Source organism: Misgurnus anguillicaudatus, chromosome 2 (genome assembly GCF_027580225.2).
Source record: "Misgurnus anguillicaudatus chromosome 2, ASM2758022v2, whole genome shotgun sequence".
Lineage (NCBI taxonomy): Eukaryota > Metazoa > Chordata > Actinopteri > Cypriniformes > Cobitidae > Misgurnus > Misgurnus anguillicaudatus.
In genome coordinates this window covers 21,629,613-21,650,900 of record NC_073338.2, presented here as the reverse complement: position 1 = coordinate 21,650,900, position 21,288 = coordinate 21,629,613, and the positions used below count along the sequence as shown (strand labels likewise).

At 37.3% G+C, this 21,288-nt stretch overlaps 3 protein-coding genes across 18 annotated transcripts in view; all 3 read right to left on the bottom strand.

The window, feature by feature from the left end:
• asap1a (ArfGAP with SH3 domain, ankyrin repeat and PH domain 1a) overlaps nucleotides 1-285 on the bottom strand; it is a 63,783-nt gene extending 63,498 nt beyond the window's left edge. Inside the window, exon 1 of one of the 2 annotated variants that reach the window (XM_055201894.2) lies at nucleotides 114-285. The gene's annotated coding sequence lies outside the window, so the exon portion shown is untranslated. The remainder of the gene's footprint in view (nucleotides 1-113) is intronic. The other variant, XM_055201893.2, reaches the window with a different exon arrangement.
• Nucleotides 286-2,268: 1,983 nt separating this feature from the next.
• Nucleotides 2,269-13,984, bottom strand: ubtfl (upstream binding transcription factor, like). 8 transcript variants are annotated; one of them, XM_055201889.2, is made up of 20 exons: nucleotides 13,804-13,984; nucleotides 11,884-11,987; nucleotides 11,547-11,728; nucleotides 11,246-11,329; nucleotides 10,982-11,137; nucleotides 10,771-10,835; nucleotides 10,567-10,687; nucleotides 10,154-10,264; nucleotides 9,931-10,058; nucleotides 8,326-8,467; nucleotides 7,406-7,447; nucleotides 7,179-7,292; nucleotides 6,941-7,096; nucleotides 5,850-5,978; nucleotides 4,909-4,994; nucleotides 4,629-4,818; nucleotides 4,463-4,510; nucleotides 3,423-3,554; nucleotides 3,129-3,239; nucleotides 2,269-3,045 (listed from the first exon to the last, which is right to left on the bottom strand). In XM_055201889.2, the coding sequence occupies exons 2-20, from the start codon at nucleotides 11,939-11,941 to the stop codon at nucleotides 2,956-2,958; spliced, it is 2,145 nt and encodes a 714-aa protein (XP_055057864.1). In that variant the 5' UTR covers nucleotides 11,942-11,987; nucleotides 13,804-13,984; the 3' UTR covers nucleotides 2,269-2,955. The 8 variants fall into 8 exon arrangements, with proteins under 8 accessions (XP_055057864.1, XP_055057866.1, XP_055057867.1 ...); XM_055201891.2 differs by having other exon boundaries at nucleotides 3,129-3,242; nucleotides 3,489-3,554; nucleotides 13,804-13,983; XM_055201892.2 differs by having other exon boundaries at nucleotides 3,489-3,554; nucleotides 13,804-13,983.
• A 1,655-nt stretch (nucleotides 13,985-15,639) lies between these two features.
• The window catches only part of slc4a2a (solute carrier family 4 member 2a), a 28,419-nt gene continuing 22,770 nt past the window's right edge, over nucleotides 15,640-21,288 (bottom strand). For all 8 annotated transcript variants that reach the window (XM_073874518.1, XM_073874509.1, XM_073874519.1 and 5 more), the window contains 8 exons: nucleotides 21,035-21,229; nucleotides 20,750-20,956; nucleotides 20,313-20,402; nucleotides 18,224-18,390; nucleotides 17,880-18,133; nucleotides 17,620-17,789; nucleotides 17,329-17,502; nucleotides 15,640-17,069 (listed from right to left, as the gene is read on the bottom strand). In XM_073874518.1, coding sequence (XP_073730619.1) covers nucleotides 16,989-17,069; nucleotides 17,329-17,502; nucleotides 17,620-17,789; nucleotides 17,880-18,133; nucleotides 18,224-18,390; nucleotides 20,313-20,402; nucleotides 20,750-20,956; nucleotides 21,035-21,229 — 1,338 coding nt within the window. In that variant the 3' untranslated portion in view covers nucleotides 15,640-16,988. The remainder of the gene's footprint in view (nucleotides 17,070-17,328; nucleotides 17,503-17,619; nucleotides 17,790-17,879; nucleotides 18,134-18,223; nucleotides 18,391-20,312; nucleotides 20,403-20,749; nucleotides 20,957-21,034; nucleotides 21,230-21,288) is intronic.

The following is a 21,288-nucleotide window of genomic DNA, read 5'->3' as shown; positions in this document are numbered from 1 at the left end:
AGGCCCTGTGGCTTTCATGGAGTTTATAATTATTTGCTCCTGACATCACAGTCGTCACGAGACATGAAACAAATTTAGCAATTCAGGGAAAAAAGCCACGCCTTACAACTTACCGACACCGCTGCGGTTTCACCCCGTATTAGCAGTTTCAAAAGTAATTGCAAAGTTAATTGTGCGGAAAGCTCCGTGTTTCCAGGTGGCACCATAGTCACTGCATTGTGCTGTTATCCACCGGCGCTTGGACTGAATCGCATGCCGCTAGAGTCGCTCTGAGGCTGGAATGCGCGCATTGATCTGCCCCATCTGGAGCTGCTGGACAGGAAGCGAACATCAAGCATGTGGGCAAGAGGGGGGCCGGAGGAGGGAATCCAGCACATAACCTCACAGCTAATGGCAGGAACTGGGAATGCTTAACAACTTTTAAATGGAAATCTGACACCGGCAGAAAATGAGTGCTGTATTGCATTCAGGTTCATTTATAAACGCACGACAGTCGTTTGCTTTCAAAACAACATTATGCTGATCAACAGAAATGATGTAGAACCTTGGTGCACAGATATGACACTGAAAGCAATGCTCGTGGTCTTTTAGCTTACAGGGGAAACTCATGTTAAAGAGGACATGTCATGAAAATTCATGACTTTTTCCATGTTTAAGTGCTATAATTGGGTCGCTAGTGCTTCTATCAACCTAGAAAATGTGAAAAAGATCAACCCAGTAACTTAGTTTTGGTAAAGCATTCAATGCAAGCATGTGAAAGAATAGGTGATTGAAATTTTGCTCCCCTTGTGATGTCAGAAGGGGATAATACAGCCTCTTAAACCGCACTATCCAATCACCGCACTGCTATTTAGTGCAGAGATCAAGTCATTTGCATTTTAAAGGACATACCCAAAAATGGCACATTTTTGCTCACACCTACAAAGTGGCAATTTTAACATGCTATGATAAATTATCTGTGGTGTATTTTAAGCTAAAACTTCACATACGTACTCCGAGGACACCAAAGATTTATTTTACATTGTTAAAGAGTCTTGTGAAATGTCCCCTTTAAAGTGTCAGTGTACTCGGTTATAATGAAGAACCCTAAAAGACTTGGTTTTACAGACAAGGCTTAGCTAAAGTCAGGGCTAGGCATTATGTAAATGAAGATGTTTAAGCATTTTCTATAAATATGCCTCGGATAAAGACGTTATTTGTTTTTATCTTGAGACAAATCAATGGCACTGGCATATTTTAAGATCTATAAGTGCATGGTATTTTTAGGTGAGACAGCTCAACTTGCATTTTAGTCTAGGACTAGCCCAAGCCTTTTCTGTGAAACTGGGGATTAAGGTTTATCTAAAAGATTAAACACAACACTACGTCTTCATTAGATGAGATACCTGGTTACATTTTTTTGCCTGTCAGAACCTATTTGAAAAATTATACTAGTCATATCATAATACTTAAGGGGACATATCATGAAAATCTTGCTTTTTCATGTTTAAGTGTTATAATTGGGTCCCCAGTGCTTCTATCAACCTAGAAAATATGAAAAAGAACAACCCAGTAACTTAGTTTAAGTAAACCATTCTTTGCAAGCATGTGAAAAATAGCTCATTGAAATTTGGCTCCCCTTGTGATGTCAGAAGGGGATAATACCGCCCCTTAATCGGCACTATCCAATCACACACTGCAATTAAGTGCAGAGAGAAAATAATTGACAACACAATCGAGTTTCAATTTCAACAAACCACCATTATGGCAATCAGTGTTTGCATTTCATCAGCTCATTTGCATTTTAAAATGGCACATTTTTGCTCACATCTACAAAGTGGCAATTTTAACATGTTATAATAAATGATCTATATGGCACTTTGGGCTAAAATATCTTACATATATACTCTGGGGACACCAAAGATTTATTTTGCATATAGAAAAGTCTTGTGAATTGTCCCCTTTAAATTTCAAAGCATGTTATGATTTTCTATTGTGTTTTCCAAATCAGCAAAACAAAGAATCAGGATTTGTTTTTAAATCTAAAAGTTTCTATACAAGTACAAAAAAGTACACATCTGTTACGCATTGTACGCATGTGCCTTTGATACACTTTACATGTAATTACTATAGTAATAAGTGTAAATTATGCGTAATTACATGCAACTCACACTAAACCAAACCCTAAGTACATGTTGTATAATTATTACTTAATGTATTATTACACTGTAAGGACACCGTACATTTTTTTTAATGATGTTTAATTGATAACATTTACAAAGCTACATATAAGTTAAATCTGATGTTTATTTGGGTCTGTAACGGTTGAAAATTCCTAACATTTCATACATTTTAGCATGTGATCCTACCCAAATACTAGAAGTCCTGTAAAAGAGTATGTAAATATCAATTTCCTCAAGTATCTGAAAATATACAAATAAGTACAAGAGAAAAAAAGTGCATTTATTATGGAGGATCTGCAACAGAACGATCCAAACAAGACTTGAGCAGCTCGTATAGCCCTCATACTGCAGACCCAGCAACTGTCCGAGTCAAACAAATATAAACAGGAGGATCCATCACCTCCGTTTCAAAGTCTCTCACCCCTAACAACCACCTCTGAACAACCCTGATGTTCTCAAAATGTTTAAAAGCTCAACCAGCTGAATCAAATGAATTATTTTCAAGTTAAAATAAAAAAGAACAAAAAACAAACAAGTCAACACAGATTTTAATAACACGCCTATATAAAGGCGATAAAAATTGTTGCAATTACCACACAAGTAACACAGCTCCTTTAAAAGAAAAAAAATCTGACTGACTTTTGAGTCTGTCATAATAGAGAGTCTGCCCTGTTCAAATAGGGAGCCAGTTTGCTGCAAGCTCACAGCTGTTGGCCCTCCTCTTGTTTTATAGGAGGGGTGTTGTATAGGGGGTGTGTCCGGCACAGCCCCCTCTATGAGGGGGTGCCATTGGTTAATCTGAATCCGAGTCACTACTGTCATCTGTTGATGAGCTGCTGGAAGCATCTGATTGGTCTTCGTCATCTTCATCATCTTCTTCATTCTGCAACGTATCGAATTTATAGTTAAAATGAAAAATTCTGCTTTGTCATGCAGAATTCAAAATAATGTCGTTACAACATTAACCTCATCATCATCGTCTTCATCATCACTATCTGTGCTGCCAGATGATTCATCATCTTCATCGTCACTGTCTGAAGTGTCCGTTTTATCATCTTCATCTGATTCCGATGTTTCCTGCTGGAAATCAAAGTAGCACTTCTTTTTACTTTGCACATTATTGCATAATGTATACCCACATGTGAACGTATAGTTAATATACGTAATGGTAAACATTTAAGCGTTTATATAGAGTCCACAGCATTTCGCCGAGACTGAGGTTTCAGTGTGGGTGAGTCGCCCAGAGAGAGCGGGCGTTACCTTGCCCCGGTACGCCATGGAACGCTTGCCCCCCCCGACACCCACCGTCGTGGATCTGGCACCTACCGCCTTCCCCTTGGTGACTCGGACTTTTGCCCCAGGACCCTGTGCTTTTGTTGTGCTTCGCCTTTTCTGTGAGGGCATAGAAAGGGAGGGTGGGGGAGCAAGGACAGAACAGCAAAGAAAAACATGTTCAGGCTTAAAGCGATGATTAGTAGCCCCATAGTGCAGTCCTAGCAAAATTATTTTCTAGTCAGACTTATATGAACTAAGGTTAGTTTGATCCAAGATATGCATGTGTAAGAAAAGAAAAAATAAAGTCATATGTGATGGCACAAATGTACAGTACTGTGCAAAAGTCTTAGGCCACCACCACCAGACTTGTTGTTTTAGAAGTTTTAATGTCCATCCATATTTATTTTCAATCTATTTTATTAAGATACAAACAGAAAATACAGGAAATATGTACAAAAAAATTAATGTCTTCTTTAGGCATCGTCTATGTTTAGTGTGACCTCTCTTGGCCCGAAACACATCTTGAGAATGAAGTAAAAAGACTAATTTCTTTAACATTAGAAATTAGGATTTATTTTTATTTAGGTTTAAGAGATCCTGCAGTTTCCTGCTATTGCTCAAGTGGAAGGGGAGTTTACCCTAAAACACATCAGTTTACATTTTCATACAGTTTTTAATACTACATACACATTTCCTGTATTTTCTGGATGTATTATATTAAAGAGACCGAGAAACAATTATATATGATCACTATAACATTGCAAAAACAACAAATCTAATTCTGGCATGGTGGCTTAAGACTTTTGCATAGTACTGTATATTCTGTAAAAACAGCCTCTACAAGCAAAGTCAACTAGATAACTTAAAGCTGTAACATTAACTTTACTATCTTGCCATGCAGTGCAAAGTGGATCAGTATACAGAATATACGGCTATATGCATGTTGTGAAAGTTAGTCCACTAACATGCAGAGTTTTGCATTATAGAGCGTGTGCTACCATCTGAAATATGAGGCGATAACTTACTGTAGTGGAGAACTCTTTATAAACTGCACGCTCCTGAGGAGAAAGTGACTAGGAAAGAGCAAAATGGAAAGCAAAATGCATAATGCAAAATCGCCAAAATTTTAAATGAGTTTAAAAAAAATACATACATGAAAGTCTATTTGTTTCGAAGCACAGCATGCCTTACCTTCACCCAGGCTTCAAGTTCGGCTTTATACTCGAGCTGTTGCTCTTCCACCTGTTTCTTATATTTGTCCTTATGAATCTGATTAAGTTTTTGCCACCGTTTGCCGATCTCCACCATGCGCTCCTTCAGGCTGAAGTGATTCAGCTCGCCATTGGTCAGAAGTTCCTGAGAGAACATTTGATAGCCACTCCTAAGGTTGAAATGGCAAACTTCAGATTAATTTAGATTTTGTTGCAAAAAGGTTTCTTAGGAAGCAACAAGCTATAAATGGAACACTCACACAGGGGGCTTCTTGGGTTCTCCATCAAATTTTGGTTTTCGTTGGCCCTGACCTGATAGAACAGTTCTCATCTCTAACAGGTCTCTCTGCAGGACAAAGACAAGAAGGGTAATGAGCAAAAAAGAGCCTCTTTATTTCGATCATAAACAAAAGACATGGACAAATCTTGCTGAACTAATGAGTGGACTAATCAATCAAAATCTACATATTTACACCCAATATATATACGCAAACAAGATGTCACGAAAAATCAAGATTCATGAGAATGTGCAAAAATATTTAGTGAAATAAAAAAAAATGAACATTTAAAACATTTAAAGGGGACATATCATGAAAATCTGACTTTTTCCATGTTTAAGTGCTATAATTGGGTCACCAGTGCTTCTATCAACCTAGAAAATGTGAAAAAGATCAACCCAGTAACTTAGTTTGGGTAAACCATTTTCTGCAAGCATGTGAAAAAGTAGGTCATTGAAGTTTGGCTCCCCTTGTGATGTCAGAAGGGGATAATACCGCCTGTTAATCTGCACTATCCAAACACGGGACTGCCATTTAGTGTAGAGACCAACTCATTTGCATTTTAAAGGACACACCCACAGTGTGTCAATTTTAACATACTATAATAAATTATCTATGTGGTATTTTGAGCTAAAATTTTACATACGTACTCTGGAGACACCAAAGATTTATTTTACATCTTAAAAAAGTCTTATAAAATATCCCCTTTAATGAACAACGTTTCTCTAATGTACTCATTTCAATTTAGCTAAAAAAAAACATACTACAAACGATCATACACAAGGACACATTGAGATACAAGTGCATCCGTTGCAGACCCCTCCACCTCAGCTTTAGAGAGGAGGAATGAGAGGGGTGACCAACATTTTGACATTTCTTCAGCACGGGTGAGAAGACAGTGGTCAAAACGTCTGGTCACTGACCACGGTCCGGTACTGAACCTCGTATCGCTTCTGGTCCTCAGCAGCCTTCTTGATCCAGGGAATCTTCTCCTTCTTTTCCATGGCCTTCCAAGCGGCCTCCATTGCGTTTTGAGCTTTCTTCCGATCATTCTAAAACGAAAAGGAGTATATACGTTATGACTTATTCTGTTTGTGTTTTTATGAAGTCACTTTGGATAGAAACAGATAAATGAATTAAAATTTGTTTTGTTTGTGTGACGTAAATAAACATATTTAATGGCTTACTCTTTCCCCACCAGCCTTTAAAAAAAAAAGTCGCTAACACCAGCATTTTTTATGATTTTCACAAAAGTTTAATGCCTTCCAGAAAATGTTCTTCTTTAAATATATAAACCTATATTGATAGAGATCAGATTCGGAACAATGATCAAAACATACATGGAGTTTGAACTGTTTGCCCTGAAAGGATACTTGTGGTTTTATAAGTTGGGTACGAGTGCCACCTGGTGGATAATAGCGGAAATACAGATTGCCGGAAAAACTCGTAATTGGCAGGGAAGCGTTTTTTCTTAATTGACAAGATAACCCGAGTTAATATAAAGCGCATGAGGGCAATAGATTCAATTAGTATGAAAAATTTCCATATTTAAAGATCGTACTCTACGTCCTACGCTGATACTCTCCGGTGAATTCGCATTGGACAGGAAGCAGATTTATAAAGTTTTAAGTATTTTTTCCTTAAAAAAAAAGCTTTGATTAACCTTAGAAGGCCTTTGTTAACCCACTTGAGTCGTGTCCTGTGTGGAATACCTCTGTGAAGAATTGATGTACTTTTTGGGCTAAAAATGTCTGGCCCTGTTTACTACAATTACAAAGCTTGGAAGAGCCAGAATATTTTCTAATATAACTTTGATTGTGTTCATCTGAAAGTAAATGGTCATATCATATGTATCTCAGATAGCTTGAGGGTGAGTAAATCATGGGGTAATTTTCATTTTTCTGTGAACTATCCCTTTAAGCTTCAAGAGGTTGTAATCCATATTTATTGTCCTGTTTGGTCACCATATGCTTACATTGTATGGTAAAGAAAAGTAAACACATGTTACTCTTACCCTGTATTTAGCTAGATAGTCTCCTATAACACTCTGTTGCCACATCTCCTCCGGAGTCTTGGGAGTTTCAGGAAGCCGTGTTTTCTTCTTATTGTCTCGCTTTTCTTTGGGGGATTGATGCACCCATTGATCTAGCTCAGGGTCACGACACCGATCCTACAACACACCAAAACTCTGATTTAGACATAGCTCGAAAGATAAACAGCATGCATACATGGAAATCTTGCAACCGTCCCACCTTCACAGATGGGGACTTAGCCCTCAGGGGGCTGCCGGCACCCCCTATGTTTAGCCTGGTGTGTCCTAGCTTCTCCTCCGATAACACACGGTCCCTCTCCTCTTCTGGAAGACTCTGCAGAGAGACAGAAATTGAGGCAAGAGTTGTCTGCAACGTTGTCTTTAACTCCTGGCGAAACGGCTTGACATACTCAAGTCTGGGAGGGACATATATCGAAGGGCCCTTACCTCAATAAATCTTTGAAGGTCAATCTCATACTGTTTCTTTTTCTAATGACACAGAAAAACATTTTGTCTTTCAGTTATACATAAATCAGCATACATGTTAAAAATGTGTTTAGTAATCCCATACCGCAAAAAAAAATTATTTGGCCAAAAACATGTTTAAAATATATGCCAAATAATTTTTTATAGAAAGTAAAGTTTAATTAAATAGATTTTTTAATTTGAAAATATATTTAGTTTTAACCTTCATATATTAAAGGTATAGCGGAGGATTTTCTCGAATTTTTGAAAATAACCGCCTTCTCCACTTTTTTAAAAAATGCAATTGCACAACACCCTTGATTGACAACTAGGAGGACCAATAGTCTTGATGATCCACCCGGAAAAAGAAAATCCTCCGCAATACCTTTAACATAAATTTCGAAATGTATTTTAGGGGCAACTTTTTCTAATTTTACAACTCATTCGGCAAAAAAAAATATTTTTCCTGGCCAAAATATACGTTTTTATAAAATGTATAAAGTATGAAATGTGTAAGTATGTACAAAATGTTTATTTTGCTTTTAAGCAGTTTAAATTTAATTTTAACCTTTTCAAACTGTTTTTTCTTCCATGCGATGTTAATATAAATGCTTTAAAATATATTTATTTTTAAAAGATATTTCAAAATATACAAAAATGGCCAAAAAATATATTGGTGAAAATACATTTTGTGTATATATATATTTTTTCCAATTTTTCTATATTTTAAAATATATTTAAAATTATATCTAAAAATATTTTTTTTTGCCGTATGGGATGAAAACCACAGAAACATTTAAATTAGGGATTCACCGATATATCGGCCTTTAATCCCCACTATCGCACATTGCTAAGTTTAATCATTATTATTTATTACTTTTAGATCCGATGGACGGACAAACCTGTTCACATCGTTTCTGGAACATGTCCTTCTCTTTCTGGGTCATCATCTTCCACTGTTTACTGCACAAAACCATTCGCTCTGTACTTGGCACATCCTTCATGTTCACCATTAGCTCAGCACAGTAAAGAGAATAACCGTTCCTGCACAAAAATAAGTAAGGAATAATTGACGACAGGCTGTTGAATTAATACAAAATAATGCACGCCCTAGGTAGTAACACAGTGGGTGTGCATTATTTCCAAATAATTAAAAGAACCAGATTCAATAATTCCGCTTATATCACGGTTACCACACCATAAGACAATATTCATATGTTTAATTTTAAGACATTCGACAGGTTTTCTAATGTATCCTTATATCTAAAGCCTCTGTTGCTAATTCCAAAACATCTTTTTACAGCGAGAGAGAGAGACGATGCATGTTGCTTTTGATGCAAGGTGATTGCACTTGTGTTTGCAGTAATTGCAACAATGTGAACAAGTTGGCCTATTAATAATTATATATTCATTTTTTTCTTTAATATTTATTTATTAATTTGTTTAAGTTTTGATCAGGAAAAACAAACAAAACCGAACAAGCAGGTCAGGACTAGGGCTGTCACAATGATTAAATAATCGTCTCATCGCGATTGTTTGACCTCATTGCGATAATTTCAGATCACCACAATGATTGCACATCTCTCTAAAAAACACAAGGGGGAGCTACAGTGCCTGAATAAACGAGACAGTATCAGATTACTTTTAAATGTGTTATGTGTATTAATATTTACTGCCAGATAATCTTGCAAAACATTTAATTTAAATAATCACAACAATGTGTGAAAATTATTTCATGAACAAATGAATAAAAATGTATGAGAATTAAGTGTCAAAGCAATAAAACAGACAATTAAAGGTGCAGTGTGTAATTTTTAGAAGGATCTTTTGACAGAAATGCAAAATAATATACAAAACTATATTATCAGGGGTGTATAAAGACCTTTCATAATGAACCGTTATGTGTTTATTATCTTAGAACGAGACCTTTTTATCTACATACACCGAGGGTCTCCTTACATGGAAGACGCCATTTTGTGCTGCAATTTTTCTAAAGAAGCCCTTAAAGGACAATTTTTTTCCTAAGTTGTCTCCGATGATGAGATGTTTGTCCGGTGGTGGCTAACGTAGCTTCTCTATGTGTTTCAAAAGTAAGGGGTTGGGCAGTGGACTACACCATTGGTTGCAATTCGCAACCTCACCACTAGATGCCGCTAAAATGTACACACTGCACCTTTAATCGTCATAATCGTCAAAGCCCCAAAACAGGCAATTAATCATCATAACCGTCAGCTAAATGTTATAATTGTGACAGCCCTAGTCAGGACCAGAATGGAGCATTCAACATCCCTGTGGTTTAACCATAAATAATAATACACCTAAAAACACTTCAAGTACTGCAACTCTACGGACAAGAGAAATCGTTTTCAATACGGAAAGATACCATTTAACCTGTAGCATTCAATGATTGAGGTACTACTATTATTGAGGTATGGCTATATGTAAGCTCCACGGAACAGCTAAATTAATAGATGCATACATTCCTAAAAGAAAGAAATGTTACTTACGGTGGTGGTTTGGTTGGCCGGCCATCAAACTTGTCTTTGAGTTGTCGTTCAGCCTTGGTCAGGACAGACTTAACATGTTCGTCTGAGTTTGCTTCTGGATGAGCTTCAAAATACACTCTCATGCTGTCCTGTATGATGAAGCAATAGGCTAAATCTTAAAATGTCCTTTTTTAGTCCAATCAAAGGCTTCATTACCTTAGACAGAGTTAGAATGAAGCAATACCTCATAGTGTTTCTGTAGTTCAAGAGCTTTGCTGATCCATTTCAGCCTCTTTTTGTCCGGGAGCTGGGACCACTGTCTGCGTAATGCTTCCTTCAGCTCCTTCTGACTAACCTACAAGCATTCAACATGAAAGAGTAAATTCACTCACACAAACTAAGGTTTAGGCTACAGTTACACGACAACCATGTCTTTTATTTGTTTGAAAAAAATTTACATACACACGGCGCTGTCAAAAAAAAAAAAAAAATCTGCATGTAATGACCATAAACGCTGTATTATGCGTGCCAGGCCAGTAGGTGGCAGTGCTACTTTGTAAAGAAACACTACACGCCTGTGTGAAACTACAGTATATTACCTAACTATAGTTTTATTTTTTAAACTATATAAACTTTTTCCTTTCTGAACTCTTTTACCTCTGGGTGAACTTTCATGTAGGTCTTCTTCTCATGGTTGTACCACAGCTGCTGAGGGGTCTTGGGTTTCTCTGGGAGGTCTGACTTTTTCCTTTCCTCTATTAAATCTGGATGGTCCTCCCTAACAATAATAGAAGCTTCACATCAATAAAGAAAACGACTCTTGTGTTAGATAATTTTGAGAAAAGGAGAGTAAATACTAACTTAAATCTCGCCATGTTCTTCTCAAAAGACTCCTTCTCTTTCTGAAACTCCTGAATGTACTTGAGCTGACAGAGAAACAGTACAAATTCAATATGTCAACAATATTAATAAGCCCTTCATTGAAACCACCCCTATTTACATCTATGTAAAAAGTACAAATATTTAAGTTTGAGATTACATTAAACAGCACACCATTGACAAACACACTTACCTTTTTCTTTTCAGGCAGTTCTTTGTATTTTTTGGACAGAATCTTGGTGAGATCCAAGTTGCTCATCTCAGGGTGTATTTTTGCATATTTGGCACGCTTCTCCATGAAGAAGCGAAAGTATGGCGTGAGAGGTTTCTTTGGGAAGTCTGGGTGTGTCTAAAATGAATAATAAATAAATGTATAAATTAATTAGGTAAATGTTTAAACACCATGACACTAAACAACTTGCAAAACAACCTAGATTTTAAAATTTTGCAATCATACCTTTAATTTTTTACCCTTATAAGGGTTCTTCACGAATTCGATTGCATCAACAATAATCTCCGTCATTGTTCTGTATTTACGGACCTGCCAAGGAAACAATTGCATCAGAACAGTCCTAACATTTACTTAAAATAGGCGCAATCTTAATCTTAGGATATGACCCTACAGTGCAAAGCCAACATCTGGTGCTCCAACTTGTCTTAAAGCTAAATTTCCTATTAAAACAAGGCTTTAACATAAGATATAAAGCCACTAAACACCATTTTTTAACCATATTATGAAGTGTTTCTATTAGGCTCACCTCTGTTGAAACCTTCTGCCATTTTTGCTTACACATGTCTCCACTGAAAGCCCCAAAGCCCACCTTCTCCCAGTCAAAATGAGACTCTGTGGTTTTATATTTCATAGCATCTCCATCGGGTAGCTGACTGCGAATCCTCTCCAACAGTGTCAGACATTCCTCTTTGCTCCATGTATCTACAACTAACACACAAAGCAAGCAGAATTAGTTTGGATGCAGTGAAGATTATTTTTGCATATGGGCAAAACAAAAGCTGTCCCAACAGTGCCCAAGAAAAACTGTTGTATGTGTTTGTGGATGTGCAAAGAAATTCACCATCAGCAACACGTGACCTTACCCGGTTCAGTTTTGATTCGTACAGTCTGGGTGCCAGACACGCTGGTGCTGCCATTCATGATGACAGTTGGGTAAACTCCAACTTGACGCCTCGTGGCCAAGTGGCTGCATGGAGAGATCATTTAGGATGTTAAAAAAACAGTTTACCTAAATTTAACATTTCTCTCATTTTACTCACCGTCATGTTATCACAAAGGTACATGACTTGAATTATTTTATGCAAACACTCATATGACAACTAGTCACGAGACACACAAGAACCAATACGATCCAGCGTTACTGACGAACTGATTTGGATACGCAGCATATTAACTCTAAATATAAATAATTTTGGAGCTTATAAATAAATTATTGATTGATTTTTGTATGAATGATCGTCTGATTATGATAGAAACGCAGTATGGATCTCATAATTCAGTGCCACCCAGAGGTGAATGTGTCCACGCCCCGCCTCCAGTGCACCTCGGCAGAGACATCATCATCGCGCCGTGGTCATACCAGTTCATCGGCGGACGACGTAACGAAACCGTAAACAGGACGATAAACCTAAATGGTCGTTACTTATTTATAACTAAGCCTTATAACTAAATCTAGCTGTCGATTTATTCGACGTCGCACCATCTGATGCAGGAGTAAGTACACGAAGATGGTCAGCTCTGGAAGGAAGGACAGAAAGACTTTGGGAAAGCATCGGCAGCGGGATAAGGAGGAAAGGACCGCCGCAGACGAACATTTGTGCTTACGGAAACCTCGCCGGGTCTTCTGTCATGTCAGCCTTTGCGGCTCCTCTACTGCTCAGTGTATTCATGCTAACAGCACTGCACTTTTATAGGCGAGTACTTCATGGATAATAAAAACATTACTGTTCTTTCGTTTTTTAAAAACTTTAAAATGTAATCGGGACATGTATAAGTAAACACTTGCTTATAAGTATTTATGTAGTATCAATCGAGTATTTTTTGCGAAATGTATTTATTTCAATAAGCCAACAATTGCATCAGTATCTGCTGCTCTTGGAAAGCCGCGTGCTCGCGTCCCTCTCGCGCCGTGGCGTAGCAACGCGCCCGCACAAGGCACGGGCTTCTCGGTACGGTGTCGTACCCGCCCGCGCACAAGGTCACCCGAGTAAAAAATAAACGGAAAACGCAAAAATCCATTTTTTGTGCAACATCAATCTTTATCTATTAACAATTATCAATTTTATTACTCTTACTTTAGTTTTACAAGTCATACGCTAACTACTTATGGCAGACTTTTGACAAAAAAAGTCAACTTAAAACGTCTACTGCGTTACAATAATCACTTTAAATACCAATGTATCCACATACCTACTTAAATCACGTGAAGCCCACTCTGGCTTATCTATTTATTGCGCATAAAAACAAGTTTTCTGTAACGCACCGACCGTTACTCTGCTCAGAGCCCAGTAATGGCGTCTTTATTCCGGCAGGAGTCACCACGCAGCTTCCGCTGGCACGAATGCCTAAGCTAGTGCGCGAGCTATTGGCGAAAGTACGCCAAATATTGCTTACACCACTAAAATATGAAAACTGATATCTTAATCTATACATGTCAACAATATCTTTAATGCCATCTTATATACACTACAATGTAGCGACGTGCATAATTGGACAATTTTGCAAGGAGTATGGAAAATCCAAAAAATGAATTATATCGCTTTAAATGAATTCTGACATAAATATACATGCTTAAATGTCTAATTTCACTCACATGTCAAATTTAAGTAAAAGCACATCGTGTCTAGCTGAATCCGAATTAAAAACAGAGGTATGAGCGGACGGTTGTGCCTTCCCTCGCCCCAGAGCCCTCACTGCAGAGCCGCCATGAATGTTACAAAGACTCGGGGACGAGCAATTTGAAAATCGCTCGAAACGGGTCCAAAAATCATCAATTGACTCACCTTTTTCAAAATCCAGTCACGGATGTTCCTATAGATTTGCGATGTGCTCGTGTTAAGCGAATGTATTGTATTTAAGTATCTGTTTTTTAGCCGTAAACCCCGGGGAGTCAGGTCGAAACGAATCCGACAAAAGGAGCGTCTGGTTCGGTATGAAACTCCGCCCAGCGCCGCAGGGGGAGGAACTCCGAGGGAAAACATGCGAGAAAAAAGGAGACAAAGGCGGAGGCTTAAACTTAAATAACTATAAAGATAAATATAAATTTTTGATTAGCATTATTTTATTTTATTTTTACTTTAAAACATTTTGAATTGGCACTGTCAAACTTACTTGGACCTAAGCAGAAATTTCGTTTTTTACCACTATGAAGGTAAAAATAAGAAACTACGTAAATATATGATTGTAATTCCTACTAAACTGTGTATTTTATGGTTGAGCATTTAAAAAAGTCGTGTAGGACTTTCAGCCAAACCCTTCAGTATAGTTGAAGTGCTAAGGCGATTAAAGCTCATTTGTGCTACCGCCGAGACTACAGCGGCCTCTGGGCTCCAAAATCTCGCCTATGCCCCAAAACAGCTGCGTTTGGCTCCATCGTGCTGTTTGACGTTACACTGATGTGTTGATATGAACCATGCATACTGCTTGTGCTTGAAGTCCCCAGCATTTTAAACTACTATCACTATCAGTGAGTCAGCGCTCCATTGACTCTCACGCTTTCTGATTGTACACAATCGTCACGTTGTGAGAGATTTCTTTATGTGAAACTGACCAATGGCACAGGGAAAGGAGGAGACAGACTCACTGACTCAACCCCCTTCATTCTGACCAAACTGAGAGAGATGCTTCATTCATTTCACACACCATGAAGGTGACACTACACAGAAACTCAAGATATATGAGAAATTATACAGTACAGTTTTGCATGATATAAGAAGTCTTGTTTTGCGCCTCTGTCCTACTATATGCCTAAAATATATGATTGTAACATACCATGCTGATAATCATAATTAAAATAATAATATATGATTGTGCTTTACCTAGTGTTTATATTTGTTTCACTCATATTATAGTTCAGATATGGGTCATGCACTCTTAGGGGGACAGTTCACCCAAGGATGAAAATTCTGTCATCATTTACTCACTCTCATGTTGTTACAAATCTTCTTTGGTTGAGATGAACACGAAGAAAGATATTTTGAGAAATGTTTGTAACCAAATCATTTGTGGACCTCATCGACTTCCATAGTAGGATAAAAGATTGCTATGGAAGTAAATTTTGTTTGGTTACAAACATTTCTCAAAATATCTTCCTTTGTGTGAGTAAATGACGACAAAATTTTCATTTTTGTGTGAACTAAATGGCTTATAAGTTGTCAATGTTGTTGCTATTATTATTGAGTAGCCATGAGATGGCAGCATAACACCAGATTATCCAATTGCCAAAATTCATTCAATTCAATTTTATTTATATAGTGTTTTTCACAATTGTTAATTGTTTCAAAGCAGCTTTACATTAATAGATGTAGGAAAAAGCATAGAAAAGCGAGCATAGTAATAATGTAACATATACAGTAAAGTATTAAGTTAAGCCAATGGTGACAGACACTCCAGGGGATGAAAAAACACTAGGAAAAAAACCCTCCTGGCTAGTCCAGGGGGAAAATTCCTAGGAGGAGAAAAACCCCTGAGAGAGATACATATCTCTCTAAATTCATAAAGATTTTAATATTGGTTTTATGGTTCATATCTAGTACAAATGACTATATGATGGGGTACAGTTAGTTTAGATAACTTGAAATTTGTCAGTGTAATGAAAAAATGAAAGATAGCGTGTAATGTAAAATCAATTATGTTCTTTTATTGGGCCTGCTTTTGAAATATTTACATAGATGAATATATGCACACATCATTAACATTCAATAATATATTAATCACAAAATTTGTTCTTGAATACATTTTCTCTTTAGTGCTTAAACAAGGTCACTTTTTTACTTTTATATACTATGCAATGAAAGCAACACTGTATTTAAAAAAAAGGCACCGCAATCTGAACTTATTGTAACTCCTTGTCAGTTTTAGCAAGCACACATATAACTGATTCATTAATAACTATAAGATGTATTTAAGTCCCTATCTTTATAAAAATAATTATTCTTAAAATCATTTGGAATGTACATAAGACTTGCACATTTAAGCAAATGGATTACAATATTATACCAGATCAACACTCATTCATAATTTCTTGCTTTCATTTGTGAAATGTTCAGAAAATGTGCTTTATAAAAATAAACGTAGTGTATTGAACAACAAGTGTTTTTCATTTCACAAGTGTGGTCAGGTTATATTTAAATCATATGAATAAAACTAATCCTTTTGAACTAGATAAACATTTTATACACCTTTAGACATAAATCATACAAACAGTAAAACATAAATGATCATTTTTGTATCGGTAGCTATGAAAACTATGTCTGATCTGTTTAGTGTTATAAACACATATAGGCAACTTTGGTGCTCTTGAGACAAAAATATTATTTCAGCAAAGCTATGATCGACAATTTCCAAAAGACACAATACATATTCTTAACTAATCAGAACCCAACAACATATTTTCTTCCAGATAAACTGCTAAATGCACCCATTGTATTGTTATTTAGTGGCAATACCTAGATGTTTCTAACAAACTGAATATAGTATGAAGCTGTGTATTATTATTATTTTTAGTTACAAAAATATCAAACATATATATTTGCATTCATTTAATTCTGTACACTATTTTTAATTTCTAAATGTTATATCACCTTGCAATGGAGTAAATGTATTAATAAGCAGTAGAAAATGATTCATTTCCCTTAAAGTGCTTCCTGTATCATTTTTTGAACTGACTGGGGATTGTACATTCATTTTCGTCTCTCCACAACGCATACACGGCACAAAAACAACTCTAATAAATATACGAAAAAATTATAATAGTGCAGATGATATAAAGACAGGTATTTGATGCAACAGATGCAAGTGACATTCAAGCAACTATTTAACACTTTAACATTTATAAATATAATTTCTCCACCATGTAAGCAAAAACAATAAAATGAAGAAAAAACTCCCCTGGACACAACTTAGATAAAAATAGATAAAAGGCAGCACAAATCAAGCCAGTCCAGGTAGGGAAGGGAGAGGAATGAGGTCATACTGGCATTTGCATCTCTGAATATTCATCCTGGCCTTCCTTCTCATCAAACGTTGGCTCTGTCTCATCTGCATCAAGCTGTCGCACAGACACAATAAACAATGTCAAAGGCAAAATAAGAACCTAAAGACTTCAAGTTAGTTCTGAGAACAAGACTGCAATATTTTAGCCAAGAAGGACATTTTTCTGCACAAGTTTCTGCATCCCTTTGCCCCCACACTCCCTTAAAACTCAGAATAAACAAAAAACATTTAATTATAATTTTAGTGCCATAATAGCCGTATTTTTCAGAGGTTTTGTCACATTTTATTTCAAGGCCCACCAAAGAAGCACTTACATATTGTATCTCACGAGGAGTAAATATCCGAGCCAGCACGAATCTCCTGAATGGCACAGTAAGGACAAGGACAAATGGGAAGGCTAATGACGCCGCGGTCGACATCACAGTCCACAGCACAGCAAGACACACCAGCTGAAAGCATGTGAACAGGTGCATGCGCAAAGTTTGCACCTGAAATAGACAGGTCAAAGGTTAAAGCTCACTGACATTTAGATGTATGTTAATATGGGACTTCTTTTAGACCTAAGTATTGATTTAAGAATGTTGTAAATGAAGTAGAAGACAAACCTTGCGGACATATGTGTGTTCGGGGTGATATTTAGTGGGCATAAATAGTAGCATCATTCGTTCTGTAAGCTGCATCCCATTTAAAGACATTATGCCCATATAGAGGAATATGCCGAACAGCACAGCAATAGGAATTTGCCGCAAAAGGTCTCCAATCACGATGGAAAGGCCTGCAGGGGTTTATAAGTTTCAAAGCTTTTAGTAAAACCAACTTCATGTTTGACTGTTAAAAATGATTATTTGTGAACATAACTACTCACCTACAAACAGAGCCACCAGAAATCCTGTGATCCTCTGCTCTTTCACTTCCTGTATGCGTGGTTTGTCACCAGGTGCGACAGCTTTGCTCATCACTGTAAGGCTGTTTGCATGGGTCACAGAGCGCACAGTAGCACCGGTCAGCCACGGAAGTCCAAACAATGCTGAAATCCCACCTGCTGCCACGATGATCAACAGGTCCAAATGAAATCCTGAACCTTTGACCAGCATCCTTTCCTTCTTACTCACAATAAGACTGTAAAGAAAACAAAATGCATACAAATGTGGCTGATGGGTAAGATGAGACACCTTAATTTAATGTGAGGAAGAGGAAGGTGTGACTAACGTGGTGATCTGAGTTTCCATGAAAATAAGGATGTAGACCAGCAGGGCGGGTAGGATGCTGGCAGCCATCATCCAGATGGGGAATTGACCATCCGAGCCCAGTGGGTTTATAATCCAGCCACGTTTGTCTGGGCTGGTCACGGAGAAGCCATCAGGCACACTTAGTTTCTATATAGCAAAGAAATACAGGAAGTTCAAATCACTGTACTCCAGATTAAACACATGGTAATACCATGGTACTCAATTGTAAGTGACATTTAATACAATTTCACATTAAAGTTTCCCTGAATCTAAAATGTGAAACTTAAAGGAACAGTATGTAAGAAATTGATATCAATTAATCATAAAATGGCCCTGATATGTCACTAGACATTAAGAAATCATTTTCATTTCAAATACTTATATCACTCACAACAGTGGTCTGGCCAAGATATTGTCATTTAAAAAGTGGACTTGCAGCCCTCAACTGATGTTTATGTTGTCATGTTGTGTATTGGCCACCAGTTGTGAGAATGCATTACCGGTTTTAGCCACAAGTTTTGTGATTGCAGTACCAGTTTTGGCCACAATCCTACATACTGTTCCTTTAAGTACTGAATATAAGTGGCGGCTCATGACTCAAAATATGTGTTTGGAGGGTCATGTGTGTTGCTTGCGTTTTCAAAATATGTGTTTGTTGCGTCATGTGCATCACGTGTTTTGTCAAAATAAGTGCCTGCTGCACACGTGTCAAAACCGTTTATGATAAAAGAGAAGCTCACGTTCACAAAATACACACAAGACACTCCCTTAACAGTAAACTCTGATTACTCATGAGATTATGAGTATCTGACAAACGCAAGCATTTTCTTAAAATCATAAACCCTTTAGACGCGTCTGCAGCAGGCACTTATTTTGACAAGACACGTGATGCACACAGGATCACTCGACGCGCAGAACACATATTTTGAAATGACGAATCGCACACATGACGGGCTACATACATGTTGTGATGAACTTTGCATCGTGCGCCCTCGAAAAAAGAAGTCACTGGCCGCCACTGCTGAATATTTTATCAATATAACATTGCCCATTGTAACATGTGTCATAAAGCGGACTGTACAGGTGCTTGAAATTTGTGGACAAGCTATAGGACACAACCCTGGACAACTTGGATTTGGTGCTAACTTAATTACTTAAATTACAAATTTTTGTAAAAGTGACGAAGCAAGCAAGGTACGGAAAGTTATCTCATCTCACAAAGGCCCAAAATAATAATAGGCCGCCGTCCATTTGTTCAATGCAGGCAACGTAAGCCGACCTTACAGTCTACACTACATTATTGGCATCAATTTGGTGTGTCTCTACCCTGAAAGTCTGGTCATATCCAAACAACACTAAAATGTCTGGCAAGTCAAACTCCTATTAATATACAGTGTATTAAATTGGTACAGAAAGTAAACTACCGTATTTTATGGACTATAAGTTGCTCCGTAGTATAAGTCGCATTAATCAAAAATGCGTAATGAAGACAAAAAAACATATAAGTCACAGTGGACTATACGTCGCATTTATTTAGAAAATTATTTCACAAAATCCCAAGCCGAAAAACAGACATTTAATCTGGAAAGGCAAGTTATTCAACTAAACAATAGCAGACAGAACAGCAGGCTGAATAGGTGCCCGTACATTAACGTAACATTATCAGTTATTTACACGATGCACAATAGCATACTGAACATACCTGGAAGGCTGAATAGGCTAAATAAACAGAACAAGCCAACGTACATCAAGTTCACAGGCTCGTCATTCCACATCTTTGAATCCATTGAATTACATAAATACAGGAGCATCATATAGCGGACTCTCGCGGCTGTAGACGGTAATGTTGTCTTTTGGTTCATATATGTCAAAATTATTTCATACTGACTTACAAGTTGCACCTCACTATAAGTCGCAGGACCAGCCAAACTATGAAAAAAGTGTGACTTATAGTCCGGAAAATACGGTACACACCGAAATAAAGACATGAGACCTTTTATTAAGTTTGTGTAGCATACCCTATCTAGATAAATGGGCAGTTGCCCCCCTAACAGTTTTTTATGTCTCACCTGGGTATAAGTGTCCTTTATGCTGTGGTCCATCAGAACCATGATGCAAATTGCAATAGGAACGCCGAAATCTCCAATCACCCTTCGGAGCTGTGCCACATATAAGACATCATTTTATTATGGTCAATAATGTAGAAATCACTCAGAAAGTTGTTTATTGAAACATCATTTGTGACCCTACCTTTGAAATCCAGAGTAAAGTCTCGTAATCCAATTTAAAGGTGCATCAACGTTTGATTTCAATCTTTGACATGGCCTTACTCAGTCAATATTAAAGATATCTAGCTTATAATTTCACAGAACGTTCTTTACATTATGGGAGGTTTTTATGTAAATCACAAAAAATGACTTTAGCTGGATTTGAACAGGCAGGGTCAAATTGATCAATTTCCATAATACTGTATGTTATATGCAGGAAAAAGTTAATGCTGGCTTACCCTTCCAGGGAAGAAAGCACTGTTTTTGAATTTCCGCAAATAGAAGGCAATGAAGAAAGTTCCTGACATTAGCACCAGAGAAAGAAGAGCTGTGTTCGGCTGGTTTAGAGTTTTAGTGACAACAGGAGATCCAGTGGTGTTGTTGAGTAAAGCAGTGTCATTTTCTTCTTTACCATAGCAGCTCTGGAGCGGATGATCCATGAAGATCTGCAAAACAGACAACACAGTCAGAAAATCTGAACATCTGCAAACTGAGATCATTGTAAACCTAAGAGATATCCGTACTTTGCCCAGCTTAAAGAAGGTCTCGTATATGAAGATAAGAGAGATGAGGATGGAGAAGATCTCTTGGGTGAAGCGTGTCACAAATTTCACCAGGAAGCTTCCTTCAAAGGCCACCGTGAGAACCACAATGACGATCAACCAGAATCCGATCCACACGCGGCCTGTCAAATACTCTAGTTCACTGGCCCTGCAGAACTGCAAGTACATTGATTCATGGCTTATTTCATCCAGGTTATCAAAATGAAACAAATGCA